Source organism: Rhipicephalus microplus, chromosome 8 (genome assembly GCF_043290135.1).
Source record: "Rhipicephalus microplus isolate Deutch F79 chromosome 8, USDA_Rmic, whole genome shotgun sequence".
Classification (NCBI taxonomy): domain Eukaryota; kingdom Metazoa; phylum Arthropoda; class Arachnida; order Ixodida; family Ixodidae; genus Rhipicephalus; species Rhipicephalus microplus.
Window position 1 is genome coordinate 5,504,333 of NC_134707.1, and position 15,318 is coordinate 5,519,650.

At 47.8% G+C, this 15,318-nt stretch overlaps 1 protein-coding gene across 1 annotated transcript; it reads left to right on the forward strand.

Annotated features, from left to right (window-relative positions):
• Positions 1 to 6,081: 6,081 nt before the first annotated feature.
• atl (atlastin GTPase) lies at positions 6,082 to 14,335 on the forward strand. The gene is made up of 10 exons (XM_037416092.2): positions 6,082 to 6,325; positions 6,408 to 6,735; positions 6,809 to 7,021; positions 7,100 to 7,318; positions 7,389 to 7,553; positions 7,615 to 7,671; positions 7,728 to 7,799; positions 9,133 to 9,282; positions 11,559 to 11,840; positions 14,092 to 14,335. The coding sequence occupies exons 2-10, from the start codon at positions 6,415 to 6,417 to the stop codon at positions 14,209 to 14,211; spliced, it is 1,599 nt and encodes a 532-aa protein (XP_037271989.2). The 5' UTR covers positions 6,082 to 6,325; positions 6,408 to 6,414; the 3' UTR covers positions 14,212 to 14,335.
• Positions 14,336 to 15,318: the final 983 nt, after the last annotated feature.

Below are 15,318 nucleotides of genomic sequence, written 5' to 3' on the forward strand. Positions count from 1 at the left end.
CATCACAACGAACTTTTCGCTGGGCCTGAATGGTAGAGGTGTTGGCGCGGGCGATTGTGCGGCAGTGGTTGACACGGGCAGCGAATTCTTCCGGAAGGGACGCAGATGGGACAGAAGGCGTGGACAAAAAGCTGGTGTCTAGAACAAAAGATGGTGCACGGCCATACACAAGAAAAAACGGGCTGTAACTTGTAGTGCGTTGTATGGCAGTGTTATAGGCAAACGTGACGAAAGGTAGTATTGTGTCCCAGTTCTTGTGATCGGGTTGGACATACATAGAGATCATGTCTGACAAGGTTCTATGAAAACGCTCAGTAAGACCATTGGTTTGCGGATGATATGCCGAGGTGGTCTTATGGATTGTGTCAGAGGCCTGTAAAACTTCAGCGAGCACACGAGAAAGAAATGTCTTGCCACGGTCACTCAGGAGAACACGAGGGGCGCCGTGGCGCAGGATAATGGCACGCAGAACAAAGTCGGCTACTTCGCTGGCAGCTCCAGTAGGAAGAGCTGCCGTCTCAGCGTAGAGAGTAAGATGGTCTACGGCAGTAACAATCCAGCGGTGACCGGCGGCGGTAAGCGGAAGGGGTCCGTATAAGTCTATGCCGACGAACTCGAAGGGAGCGGATGGGCACGGGAGAGGCTGTAGAGGGCCGGCGGGAAGAGATGTCGAACGTTTTCGGTGCTGACATGATGAACAGGAAGTGACGTACCTGGAAACACTAGTGGAGAGGCCAGGCCAGAAGCAGCGAGTCTTAATGCGATCGTAGGTTTTATGAAAACCCAAGTGGCCAGCCGTCGGGTCGTCATGAAAGGCTTCTAAGACTTGGAGTCGAAGTGAGCGAGGTATGACCGGGACCCATCGGCTACCGAGAGGATGGTAAGTTTGTCGAAGTAGCGTTCCGTCATGAAGTTTGAAACGCGTGAGTTGTCGTCGCAAGCGGCTGTTGGGAGCACGAGATGAGCCGGTGAGCCGATCGATGATTGTACGGCAGTATGTGTCTGCACGTTGGAGCGAGGTGAGGTCTGCGGATTGAAGGAAGTCATCCGGTGCAGTGGGCTCGATGGGACTAAGACTGGTCATCTGCGTGGTCTCTTGGCTGGGAGGTGCTGCGCAGCAGGTAGATGCGTCATGATTTTGCAACAGCGGACAGCGTGACAAAGCGTCGGCATCTTGGTGTTTGCGGCCCGACCGGTATGTGACACTGTAGTCATACTCCTGCAGTCGGAGCACCCAACGACCGAGGCGTCCTGACAAGTTTTTTAATGATGACAACCAACAGAGCGCATGATGATCCGTGACGATCGTGAAGCGGCGGCCATACAAATAGGGGCGAAATTTTTGCACGGACCATACGATAGCGAGACATTCCTGTTCAGTGATGCTGTAATTGCGTTCCGCTGGGGAGAGAGTACGGCTCGCGTAAGCCACGACTTGCTCTTGTGAAGCCTGGTCACGCTGCAGCAGAACAGCGCCGATTCCGTGCCCACTTGCGTCAGTGTGTAATATAGTAGGGGCTGTGGGATCAAAATGGCGAAGAACTGGCCCTGACGTGAGGCATCGCTTCAGGGTCTGGAAAGCAGCTTCACAGTCATCTGTCCAAAGAAATGATGCACTTGTGGTCAGGAGTTTGTGAAGAGGAGCCGCGATAGTGGCAAAATCACGGACAAAACGGCGGAAGTAAGAGGCTAAGCCGAGGAAGCTGCGAAGGTCTTTGAGCGTGGTGGGCTTAGGAAAGTGCAGCACAGCGGCCACTTTGTCGGGATCAGGTTCGATGCCAAGCTTGCTGACAACGTGGCCTAACACTTTGATGCTGCGGCTCGCAAACCGACACTTCTTGGTATTTAGCTGGAGACCGGCTTTGGCTAGACATGTGAGCACCTCGTCTAGACGTTCTAGGTGTTGCGAGAAGCTGGATGAAAAGATGACGATGTCATCCAGGTAACAAAGACAGGTCTTCCATTTTAGGCCACGCAGCACCGTATCGATCATCCGCTCAAATGTGGCTGGGGCATTGCAGAGCCCAAAAGGCATCACATTGAATTCGAAGAGACCATCAGGAGTAGCAAACGCTGTCTTCTCTTTATCAGACTCATGCATCGGGATCTGCCAATACCCAGATCGTAGGTCGAGACTTGAGAAATATTCTGCACCCTGTAAGGTGTCAAGTGCATCGTCAATTCGAGGCATAGGATATACATCCTTGCGCGTAATTTTGTTTAGTGCCCTGTAATCAACGCAAAATCGCACTGATCCGTCCCTTTTCTTAACTAGGACAACAGGAGAAGACCAAGGGCTTGTGGAAGGTCTGATAACGTTGCGTGCGAGCATGTCATTGACTTGTTCCTCGATGACCTTGCGTTCTGAAGACGACACGCGGTAAGGGCGACGGCGGATAATACGAGAACCGTCTGTGGCGATGTGATGAGAGGTCACCGTAGTTTGACCTAAGCCATCCGAACAAACGTCAAAACAAGTCTTGTGTTTTGTTAAAAGGGCCATTAAGTCATTAGTTTGCGTTGGAGTGAGATATGGACTCAAAGTGGCTTTAAGCGCATTAGATGAGCCTCCTGGTGGCGTACACTTAGCGACTGACGGCGGAGACGATACAGTGACGACACATACCGGTGCTATGTCGATAAGGCTGGCAACAGTGGACCCCTCTGGCAGTAGTTGTGGCTCTGTTGTCGTGTTGTAGGCGGTGAGACTGGCATGACCACGCGAAAACCGCACTAGACAACATGCGATGGCGATTCCTCGGAAAATGCAGCGCTGATCGGGGACAACCACTGCGTCACCGTCAATGGTATCGCTGGATCTAATGGTGAGGATACGTTCTTGGGCCGGGGGCAGTACAAAGTCTGCAGCTGCAACAAGGTGAGGCGACGAAAAATCGTAAGCACTAGAATTTTCAGTGTCCGTAATGCGAATAACGGGCGGACCACACGAAATGACAGCGGAAGCGGCTGACAGGAAGTCCCAGCCCAAGATAATCGGATGAGCACATGAAGAAAGCACAGCCAATTGTATATGGTGACGAATTCCGTCGATCAGAACACGAACAGTGCATTGTCCAATAGGGTAAATTCTATTTTCATTAGCACCACATAACACCGGACCAACATATGGAGTTTGCACTTTTCGTAGACGATGACATAGTTCGCGATCAATGACCGAAATGGCTGCTCCAGTGTCCACGAGTGCGTCAACCGAAATGCCTTCTACACAAACAGTTAGTAAATTTGCAGGGCGCGCAGGAGGAATTGGGACAATTCGACGACAGGCAGTTTCTCCTCCAAAAACTGCAGCTGCTAGTTTTCCGAGTGGCTGTCGAGGGGCATCAGGGCAGAACGTAAAGGCGAAGTAGTACGGCGGAAGGGCGATGGTGAACGACGGCGGGGTGAGCGGGAAGAACGAGGTTCACCGTGGGACAAAGGAGGCGAAGGCGAACGTCGTGACGAGGGAATGTAGGTTCCTGGAACGTAGGGGTCAGACCGCGCAGCCCGGTCACTCTCGTACGAAGAATAACCTCGTCGTTCATCTTGCTGGCGCCGACGGCAAAAGCGGGAGATATGTCCTCTTATGCCACAGTAGTAACAGACGGGGCGCGTAGGGCGCCAGGCAGGGAAGTGTGGTTGTGGTGGTGCCTTGGCTGCCATCGCAGCCAAATGGTCGTATACGACGTCCGTAGTTACAGGTGGAGTAGGTGGAGGAGGCCGTGACACGACTTCGGCATACGTAGGCACATGTAAGGGCACAGGCGGCGGGGCACGTGCGACGCTCGTCATCGACGCCAATTCGTCCTTTATAATTTCCCGCAGGTTAGGAGGGGGTGAGCGGGCAGGTGAAGTCGGTGCGCTGGCAGGAACAAGGCTGTGAAGTTCCTCTCTCACTATGGTGCGAATTAGAGCTCGCAGCTCATGCTCGCCAGTAAGACGAGTGTCATAGGAGGCGTGTGGAAGGCGCATTGAGTAAAGTGCGTCCAGGCGCTGGCAGGTGGTAATAATGTCCTGAACTGTTGTCGGGCTCTGCATGACAAGAGCATTAAAGGCGACGGAGTTGATGCCTTTCATTACTTGCCGAATACGATCGGCCTCCGGCATGTCCTTTTGGGCGCGGCGGCAGAGGGCCAGAACGTCTTCAATGTACGATGTGTACGATTCGTCAGGCCCCTGGATGCGGGTAGCGAGCTTCTGTTTAGCTACCTCAGAGCGTCCTGTAGAAGTGCCGAATATTTGACGCAGCTGCACCGTGAATGCTGACCAATCAGGAAAGTCGCGTTCGTGGTTATGATACCACGTCTTAGCAACCTCCTTCAGATAAAAGGGTACATAGCGCAGCTTATGTGCCTCATCCCAGTAATTGCAAGCACTGGTACGGTCGTAACTGTCCAGCCATTCTTCTACGTCCTCACCGCGAAGGCCAGAAAACACTGGAGGGTCTCGTTGCGAGGTACTCACGGTGTGGTGAGGCCCAGCAGGCTGAGCGGGTGGTGCGAAGAAGGCGGTAGGGGGTGGGTCGTTTTGCGCCATCACTGTTGGCAAGCACAGCCGTCGACCTGATCGGAGCTCCAGGGGTGACCGGTAGTGCACGAGGACTTGGGAATCACAGCACGCTCCACCACTTGTGAGACGACGTCAGGTACGAAGGAGCGACCGTTTTATTGTCAACCCAGACGCGCGAGCCAGCAACCGAACAAGCAGCGAGCCGCTACGATGATGATGATCACGGTGCTTTGTATGCGCAGGTGAAAGTGAAAATGATAAGCAACACAATCAGCGCTCACAATATATATATATATATATATATATATTCTCGTCCGACTACGTTAGACTTGAACTAGTTTTGAGACTTCATATTCGAAAAGGTGAAATCTACAGTGCGCATTTGTAGAGACACGCTATATTCCGCTTCGCCAACTGTAAACTATTGGCGCAGGGCTACTCAGGATTTCTTTTTTTTTTTCTGAGGGGGTGTGGTGTGCAGCAGAACGCCTAACTTTGGCAATTGGTGGTTGCTGTGAATGCCTGTAACTATTTTAGTATACCTTGAAAAGTTAAATTGCCAAAACATTTCATAGTGTAGGGGGTTCAGATTCACTTCCACTCCCCTCTTGTGGCTTTCTGGATCTGCGTGCGTGTGACACAGTATTTGTTTTTTAATCTCGCAGCTTTCTGAGCACAGCTAACTTCCAATAAATCAGCTCAGTTATTCTGAATATTGTAGGCGCCTAACCAACAAAGAAAGAGTTAAGAGAAAAGAAATCAGTATAAGACACACCCTTTCTGAATGATTTTCGATCTCTCACTAGGGCTTTTATGGAGCTCAAATTCAGTAGATGTGCGTGCCATACTTCAAGGGCTATGGCATCATGTGCTAGACATGTATGATGGGCAGGCGCGAAGAAATCTGCATCAAGAAATCGCGACGGAGGAGCCGAAGCGCATAGCAGTTCCTGCACGCGGCGCACGGCTCTTGTAGTACTATTCGACTGCAGCGCTGCCGCTGCGGGCAACGTGGAAGGGATCAGGCGGCGAGGCGCGGTCACGCCACTCGACACTTCTAGTACACTCTACCAAAGCTTACAGACAGTTTCAGCTGCAAAACTTCACAAACTCTTCTCAAAATCTTGACTCACTTTGCAATATTGGCTAGACACTGACAGATGCAAGCGTCATCTGGTAATCAAAATTATAACTTTTTTCGTGATAAGATTGATATTAAATTATTATAAGTGCATTTATATTATTTAAATGACGCCACTTTGCACTTGTTTAGCAATTTGCAATAAACGAGCACTGGCTTTACTGTTGGCTGTTGAGTCGTTTATGGTTTCAATTATTCAAATGAAAAGAACAAAAGCTTTCACAGCTGTCAAAGCACATATTGTTGACTATAATAGAAAGAATATGTTTTCTTAGAACAATTATTTCAGATCACGAGGTCGGAGCCCATTGAAAACGTTAGCGGACAGTGGCGCCAACTGGCTAGTGCGCTTGTCCGCCTGGCGCTGTCGTCGCGTCGCTGGCGTCGCTATATTGTGCAAAAGAAAAGTCGCAGAACCGAGCCGTTCCTTGAAGGAGGAAAGTAATCGCTTCCCTGGCAGCTAGGTGTTGTTTGTGAACGGGTCAGTCGTCGTTACCTGCGGGGGCTGACTTCGTGGCAGGGAGGAGTACCTCGTCAGGCAGGTTGCGAGAACGACGAGGCGCGATTGTGAAGCGAGCAGATGTCATCGTCGGCAGCCAGCACACCCGAGCTCAGGTGATGAGCACCTAGGCGAGAAATTCGCTGCTGCTGCTGCTGCTAGCCGAACGGTACAAGGACGTAAGTGCGGCTTGTCTTTCCTCTTCTCGCGGTGCGATCTGTCTCGCCTGGCCTCGCGAGTCACGACTCGTGCGCCACGCAGGGACGCGATGGTAGAGAGGATCGAGACGGGGCGGCCAGTGCAGATCCTGCGCACCAAGGATGACCACAGCTTCGAGCTGGACGAGGATGCTCTGGGCCGCATCCTGCTGGCCGACCACGTGAAGGACAAGCCCGTCGTGGTGGTCTCGGTCGCCGGAGCCTTCCGCAAGGGCAAATCCTTCCTGCTGGACTTCTTTCTGCGCTACATGCGCAATCAGGGCCAGGCGGACTGGCTGGGCGACCCGACGGCTCCTCTCAAGGGCTTCTCCTGGCGAGGCGGCTGCGAGCGCGACACGACGGGAATTCTTCTGTGGGACGAGGTGTTTCTGGTGAGAAGATCCCGATTTTGCGGATGAGCCGGCGTGATCTGTGTGACGTGTGGTCTTATCGTGCGACCCGCAGGTGACCACCTCGCAAGGCCAGCAGCTGGCCGTACTGTTCATGGACACGCAGGGCGCGTTCGACTGCGAATCGACGGTCAAGGACTGCGCGACCATCTTCGCCCTGAGCACCATGACCAGCTCGGTGCAGGTGTACAACCTCTCCCAGAACATTCAAGAGGACGACTTGCAGCACCTGCAACTCTTCACCGAGTATGGCAGGCTGGCGCAGCAGGTACTGTAGATCTGACAGCTCGAAGCACCTTAAAGGTGGTTACCACTTTGCTGACGTGCGCTTCACTGCATACTGCAGGACATGAGTGAAAAGCCCTTTCAGAAGCTTCTGTTCTTGGTGCGGGACTGGAGCTATCCATACGACGCGGACTACGGTGCGAATGGCGGCCGCGCCATCCTGGAAAAGCGGTTGCAGATCTCCGATAGGCAACACCAGGAGTTGCAGCAGCTCAGGAAGCATATTCGGTCGTGTTTCTCCGAGATCGGCTGCTTTCTGATGCCTCACCCTGGCCTCAAGGTACTACATTTGTTCTTTCTTTCTCCTGCTCTTCCAAAATGACAGCTTCAATGGATCTTCCATGATGCAGGTTGCAACTGCAGCATCTTTCGATGGTCGCCTGTCTGACATTGAGGAGGAATTCCAAAAGCAGCTGTTGGAGCTTGTGCCCTCGCTATTGGCCCCAGACAACCTGCTTGTGAAGGAAATCAATGGCGAGAAGATCTCGTGCCAGGAGTTGATGTCCTACTTTAAAGTAGGCTGATGTGTTACTCCTTCTTTCTCGGTCGTTATCACACCTTGTTTTGTCCCTCCAGGTGTACGTGAACATATTCAAAGGTGATGAGCTACCGGAGCCCAAGTCCATGCTCGAGGTGAGCAACCATGGTTCACGTTGAACAGCATACCTTAGCTCAGTCTTGTCTTTCAGGCAACTGCGGAGGCAAACAACTTGGCAGCTGTGGCTACAGCCAAGGACAAATACACGAGTGGCATGGAGCAGGTGAGAGCTACTTGCACTCATGGTTCCAGACTGCGATTACTATAGACCTTTTCACAGATTGCTGTCTGGGCGCTGTCATGCTCCTCTCTGTGCTGTGCTAAGCAGGCGTGACCCCCCAAAAATGCGCTCAATGTGGCATGTCCTCACTTAAGACTGATGAGGTACTACACTTCCAAGCTTCATGATGAAGTCAGTTCTCTGTTACGGCTTCCACATTTAGATGCTACCGAAGTGCTAAAAAAAACTGGTGTGTGTACTTGGGTTCAGGTGCATGATAAGGAACGCTAGCAGGTCAGAGCGCCTAACTACAGCTTGCTTTGTAACCATGCGGTGGTTTTGGCACATCAAATCCTAGCAATTGTTGTTGTCTTTCCTGTTCCTTCACTGTTCTTTTTTTCTCTCTCAATCTCTATTATATAAGTCGCTCCCATTATTATATCAGTCGCTCCCATGGAGAATTTGCGTAAATGGTCCACTGAGTGATGCCGACTCATATTTGTGACATCAAGCACCTCTTGTTTCAGGTAGTTGGCCTCCCCATACAGGCACATGGTAAATTTTGTCAGGTATTCTAACATCACTGCGCAGCCAAGTTTAATGTTCTAGGTTGTAATTATGAGTATTTGACTCTTTATATGCCTAAATTAGCTGAAAAAAAGCACTTGCAGTTCAACAAGAAACGAGCTAGTATGGCTCTTTCATGACTGAAGGGCAGGCATGCCGAAGTCAATTTTTTTCTTAGGTTGCAACCAAGTACTGTCTGCTACTTGCGGTCAAAGGTGTAAGGAGGCAAAAGTTTGTGCGAATGCGTGAAGGATGGCTGCAGAGGCCCATTTTTGCGTCGCGTGCAATTTGATGCTGGGTGTTAAAAGTACATCTAGAAAGCACAAATGAAGCTATTGTTGCAAGTTAGCGCTTTGTGTTGCCTTAATTTTCTTTCTTCCTTTTTTTGTTTTAGTCAGCTCATGTGATGTGTGGTGGGAGGATCAGTGGGCTCAAACCTCAATATAATGAACATGCATATAACGAAAATTGGTTTAATAAAGTAAATGAAAATGTCTTGCAATATACAGTATTAGGAATGTACCTTTATAATGTATTTTTGGTCATACTGAACTTACTTTCGTGTAAGATGCAACTTTGTTATAATGAGGTTTCAGTGTAGTGGGAATGGCGAGAGAAGTGGCATATACCTGTATTAGTAATGTGCCACAGAAAGTGGGATTAACCCACTTTCTGTGGGTATATTTCACTATGGTTTATAGTCTCTAAACTTGGAGGCCTCAATTAAGAACAGCTTTGCTGTTAACAAAGAAACAATGCGTGCTCGCAGCTGTGTGGTGGAGACCAGCCCTACCTCAGCCCCCAGGTATTGGAGAGTCACCACCTGCGGCTACGAGAGTCGGCGAGGGAGCAGTTCTCCAGCACACGCAAGATGGGCGGCGAGGAGTTCTCCCAGCAGTACCTGGACCGACTCACTGAGGCACGCTTGCTTCCATTCGTATTCTCTCATGCAGCCGCTGCTGCAAACTGGTCGATAGGCCGCGCAAGACACAGTAGGTCTTTCCCGTTTTTCTTTGTTCAGCACTGGATGGCTAAGTGAGTGTTGTTCGTCGCTGCTCAAGGCTTGCATCCCAGCAAGCAAAAGGCATGGCGCTAAATGGCCTTGCATGGCTAATGTTCTATGCGGCCATAAACCAGAACGTGCTGACTGTCAATATCTGTGCGAGGAAACGATGGTCTACAACAGTTCCTCTGTGAGAAATAATTGGCTGAGTGGTTAAATACAATCATCTTTTTTTGTGCAAAACTTCAAAAATATACTGGTGTTGTTGCAGTGGTTAATTGAATTAATGGGCATCATTATATATGGTCTTCCCTGTAAAATTTCATTTGTTCATTTGTTTCTTTAGTTTCATGTTTGCATTAAAATGACTAATCTATATGCGCATGAGGCTGGCATACCAAAGTCTGGGCGATAACACTTTGCATGCACCATAACACAATTCTAGCATGATGCTGTCAAAGCTGCTGAAGTTTAAATGTTGTACTTATAAAAGAGTGAGGTAGGACAAAGTCTCTCGGCTAAACTGTTGGCTCATTTGGTTTCATAATTGTGTTTTCTGTGCGAGAAGGAAGACGGCAAGATTTTTTTCTTTTCCAAACTATAAAAGGGTTGCTTATGGCTTTCACATTGTTCAAGCAGCATGGCAGTCCTCTTTTTAATAACACAACGTACAGATTACAGATTAATATGCCTCGTTGTACAGGGCAGTGATGCGACAAAGATTAATAAGGTTTAATCATTGATATGGAATACACGCAAGTTCTTTTCATTCAAGCCGTTCATGTTTTGAGGCATGCACCTTGCCCAATTGTCCCTCTATAGCTTTATTGGCCTGATGCCCCATTTAAGTGTTTTCAAAATTGTGTGTGTATTTTTTGGCTTGAATAATTCCGGTTCCATTGGATGCAGTAAATTAGGAGGGCACTTGTATAGGCACAACATGCAGCATTCAGTATTATTATTGTATCAGGAGTTTAAATATCATAGTGCAGTATTTCAAAGGGGTCGTTAAAACTGCTTGATATTTCTGCCAACGAAAAGTGAAACTGTGTATAAGTGGGCCACCATTTTAGCCAGAAACACCGGTATTGGAAAGAGCTGTTTAGGCTTTTTTAATCGGTGCGATATAGTGCTCTAAAGGCAAGCACTTGGAAGTTGGCATGCACACATAAACATTGTGCGTCATTCCTACTGGGTGCAACAACCAGAATGTCTGTGTAACAGAATATGTGTGGCAGTTTGCCTCTTACTACTTCGTTACGTCTACTAAGATGGATGTGTTGTGGTTCTGCTACTTGTTTTCGTTAACTTTCTCTTTGACTGCTTCACTTTCAGCTGTACGGTCAGTTTAGGACACTATGCTAACCTCTTTTCGGGTAAATTGCACTAATCATGGTTAGTTGTACTTTTCACAGACAGCTGTGTAAGACATCTCACGTTTGAGCTAAGCTGAAATCGCAAGTTTGTGATTTGGCATCTGCGTAGTTTTTTTATACGAGTTCAAGACAGCCATTCTAATTGGTGACATTTTATAATTTGCCCTTCAGTTTTGTTCAGTTGGCTACACTGAAATTCATGAGGGAGCAACAACTCATAGCTGACCAATGTAGCATATCCGTTCATCTGGAATTCGAGATGTATTAACAGAGCTGATATTATGTTGATCAGCACTTTATAATGGAGCACAGCGGTGAAATGAGCGATGATATGTGCATTCGTGCAGTGGAACTTGCTGCTTTCGTCTGCCTGGCTGTTGTGCAGAATAGACCCAATCCCACCTGCTTTGTTGTCATTGCTTTGGTTAGCATTGGCAGATATCTTTTTTGTCTTGGGAAAGTGCTACGTGAACAGCAGAGGGGGAAAAAATGCCGATACGCACATTGTATGATCAGCAGGTGTATAACATTGTCCTTCCCTCGATAACTTGATAGCAGCGCTTGGAAAATATTTTAAAAAAGGATGACGATAACGGTGCTCAAAAGAAGCCGGGGGGTGTCGGGTTTCCAGAACAGCCCATCAAAATAGCTGCATGGGTTTGCTCATCGCGTGCATGCATGTATTCTCAAACATTTCGCCAGGACGCTTTATTATAAGGTGCTTAATGACGAGGCAGTCAACGCTCGCGCATTCACGTTAAAGCGTGGCTAACATTCTTGCGCACGTGCATTGCACTAATTGCATTGCTTCCGCAGGAGATCGACCAGACCTTCGAGAACTTTGCCAAGCACAACGAGGGCAAGAACATCTTTGCGGCGGCGCGCACCCCAGCGACCTTGTTCGCTGTCGTGCTGGCCTTCTACTTTGTGTCGGGCGCGTTTAGCCTGCTCGGCATCTACAGTCTCTCCAACTTCTGCAACTTGCTCATGGGCCTGTCGCTGCTCAGCCTCTGCCTTTGGGGCTATGTGCGGTACAGCGGCGACATGCGCGAAGTTGGCGCCCAGATTGACAATATCGCAAACATCATCTGGGCCAGCGTGAGTGATCTCCGATTGATGGTTGGCCTGTTAAATTTGTTGCAAAGGCATCCGCACAAGAAAAACTCGGTCACTGGGTTGAGATATAGGTCCCATTATGATTTATGCCTTGCAAGTAGTTGCCCCAATGCCATCATGCATGTGTACAGAACAGCTAGCACTATCTTATACAAGTTCGAAGATTCTCTTACTTTGGCAGACTGATTGGTAGCATGCTAAGAGACATCCGCGAGAGAAGAAGCTTTGGTTTTTGGCTTGAGACATTGGCCAGCAAAAGCCAGCTGTAGACATTACTAATAAACATATGACATTAACCGATAGTCGGCTGGGATTAGCCATCATTCAGCAAGTACAGGCAAATTTTGTAACAATGAAGTAGTACCCAACTCGATAATGTAGCTTCATTGTATATCTAAAAATCTATTATAAACATATATTTGCTGCCGCTATCAATTGGTTTGTTGCAACCCATAGCTTGTCATATCTGTATTCATTATATAATGTTTAAAGCAGTGCTAACCAGTACTGGTACTGTGCAAAAAGGTGCAGCAGTTGAATTTGGCCAAAAGTTATCGTAATCATCGTAACTCCATTGCAAATTCAGATTGAAAGAGGCTTAAGAAACCATTGTTTTAAATAACTGTGAACAAAGTGTGAATCAAGATTGTACTGCACATAGCTTTCTATTGAGGCAAGTAGTGTAAAAGGTACTTTTACAAATAATACTGTTACTGACCTGGTCAAGATTATTAGACATTTTAAGACACACACAAGCTTCTTGTTTGCGGTGCCGCGAATGAACACTATCTGCTGCATTGTCGACAAGGACCTCATGGGGCCCTTGAAAAGCTTAATTTTGGCTCAATGAGTGCTTTTTTTTTTTCTTTTTTTCAATGCATGTTAACTGTCCAGGCAAGCCTTGGTTGAACTTTTCACTTGGAACACTCTTTGTTAGAAACACAATACAAGCTGAAGCTGCTGTCTTATCTTTTTTTGTGTGTTACAACAAAAAGAACAGCTAATCTTCGACACGAAAGGACATTCTGTGCAGGGCGTCTTTTGTGCTGTGTTTTCATTCCTCCTCCAGCATGCCTGTCAAGCTTCAAAGACTTGCTATGCCAATGCAAACAAGAAAGATTGTAGTCAGTCTAGCACGTTTATAAAGGGACACGAGGGCAGGCAGATGATAAGGGCACTCGTGTATCACTCGGCCTTTGTCCGATCTCTGCGCCATCGCTTTCATTTTAGATTGGGCTGCCAACTGTCACTGAAATCACATGCATCAAGTATTTTGACGCATCAAATAATTGACTGTCAACAAAACTGCGTAGCAAGCAACATGAGCCAAAGTGAATTGATTGCTTTTGGTAACATACTGTTGTCCCATCTAGCTGTAGAAAATGCTTTGCGGACATGACCAAGAAGAAAACTGCTGACTGGAAGTCTAAGAACACTTTATTGTAGTAAATTTTGGTGCTAGTTGTAGTCCAGGAGTCAAATTGTTGGAGCAGCGAGGCTCGGCAATTGTTTTTGCTTGAAAGCTGGTTTGCTCCGCAGCGAATTCAATTTATTTCATTGTTGGTGCATGACACTATTTTTTAGGTAACCATGCTGGTCGCAAAAGCTGCTATAGACAAAGTTTTTAATTAAAAACGACCTTCTTAGGGTCAGTTTGCAAATCTTGCGTCTTGGGTACTTTTTTGTCCCTATCTGTATAAAGAACTAAGATCTAACATTGCCTGATGACACAGTGAACCACATGCAGTGGCACAGAACGGGAAATTAGCAGAACAGGAACTTGCGATTTGCTCTTTTATATTTATATGCAATTAATTCCTGTCCATATTGTTGTTGTGGGGAAAGAATGGTTCAGTACTAGCTGAGGCTATTGCTATGCAGTGCGATACTGGCCGACAGGACACCAATGAGTAAAGAGGCATCAACCATGCCGAACTTGAACCAAATATTGCACACAAAAGCAGTATTTTTATACTCAAGGAAAAGCCACAAGGGCCATGGCATGGCTCCTACTGTAGTATAAAAAGACTGTAATTGTGTGCAATAAAGTGCTGAAGTCTGATGTTGTTGGCATATCTGCTCATCTGTGTTTTGTTTGCGAGTGTTATAAGCAAAACCCGCTAGCCCAGTTGTCTGTGCACGGCTAGTAATCAGCCGAGTGTACATATGCCAATCCTAAAGCTCCGTATAAGAGGGATAGTAGCCTCACGTGTATGCTTGTTGTGGTGTGCAGCTGCTCAAGCCTCTGTACAAGACTGTGATGCAAGACCGGGTGCTCCCACCGCATCTGACCGGGGGTGCGGGCGAGGGCACGCGGGCCACACCCCTCAACGGCCGGCTCAAGGCCAACTGATGAGCCAACATTTCTCTCTCTCCATGCCAAGACTCAAAAAAACACCACCCAAGTGCCTTGTTGTGGCCTCTTCATTTCTGTTTCTTTGTACTGTTATGGAGGAATAAAAGGCCCTCGTTGTGCACCTGTCGCCTTCCTTCTACTACAGACTACAGTGCATCAAGTTCATCACGTCAAATGGGTGGTCGCAATTATTACCAGTTTCCAGCCACCCTTGGTGGAACAAGCTGCCCCCTTGGAGTGCAACTGAAATTAGCACATCAAAATTTAATGATACCCTTAAGTGATTTGCATTCCTTCTGCTAGCGCTTTTCTGTCATGAACCACTTTTCTAAAGTATGACTGATTGATTGACTTCGGTATTGCATTGTCGAATCGATCTCTGCAAAAATCTTTAGAATCTGTCAAGTACGAGCAAAGTTGCAGAAATTTGTTACACACCATAAGCTCATCCCCACAAGTACCGAAATTAACGCATCCATGAACGTGCGAGCAAAGCTACACGACACGCACATCATGACCTGCGTTATGAAACACAGTGGCTCTCTCCCCGTGTTACTCCAGCGAGAGAGAGTATCGCTATGTAAATTTGGCGATACATTGCATCACCAGCAAGTGGCAGTACCCGGTGGAAAAGACTGAGTCTTGCCTGAACGCCACGGTCGACTTTTCACAGCAATCTTCTGTGTTGAAGCAAATTTTGCTGCATGACAGCCTTCCGGAGAGCTCGGAGTATGGGCCTCTGTGTGAACACGGGGTGCTTGAGAAAGTGGCAACTCTGTGCTCCACTTGCCAACTCTCCTCACTGCACATGGCTATAATATCTGGCTGAGCCATTAACGGCAGTACCTGCTCTCTAATGTATGCATTCTTTCTTTGAGCAAGAAATGTGTTTCATTCCTTATTTCCATTCAGTTTATTAGGTTTTTCTAAGGCTGTGCAAATATTTGAAAGTTTGCTGATTGATTCAACTTGCTCTAAAACTTCAATATTATACCATGTGAACTTCCCAAAGACAAATGCAGTCAACATGCGATTAAAAGTGACCTCTTAAGTTTTTATTATGCTCCACCACATCACATTCTCGTGTTGTAACAAAGCTGCCTT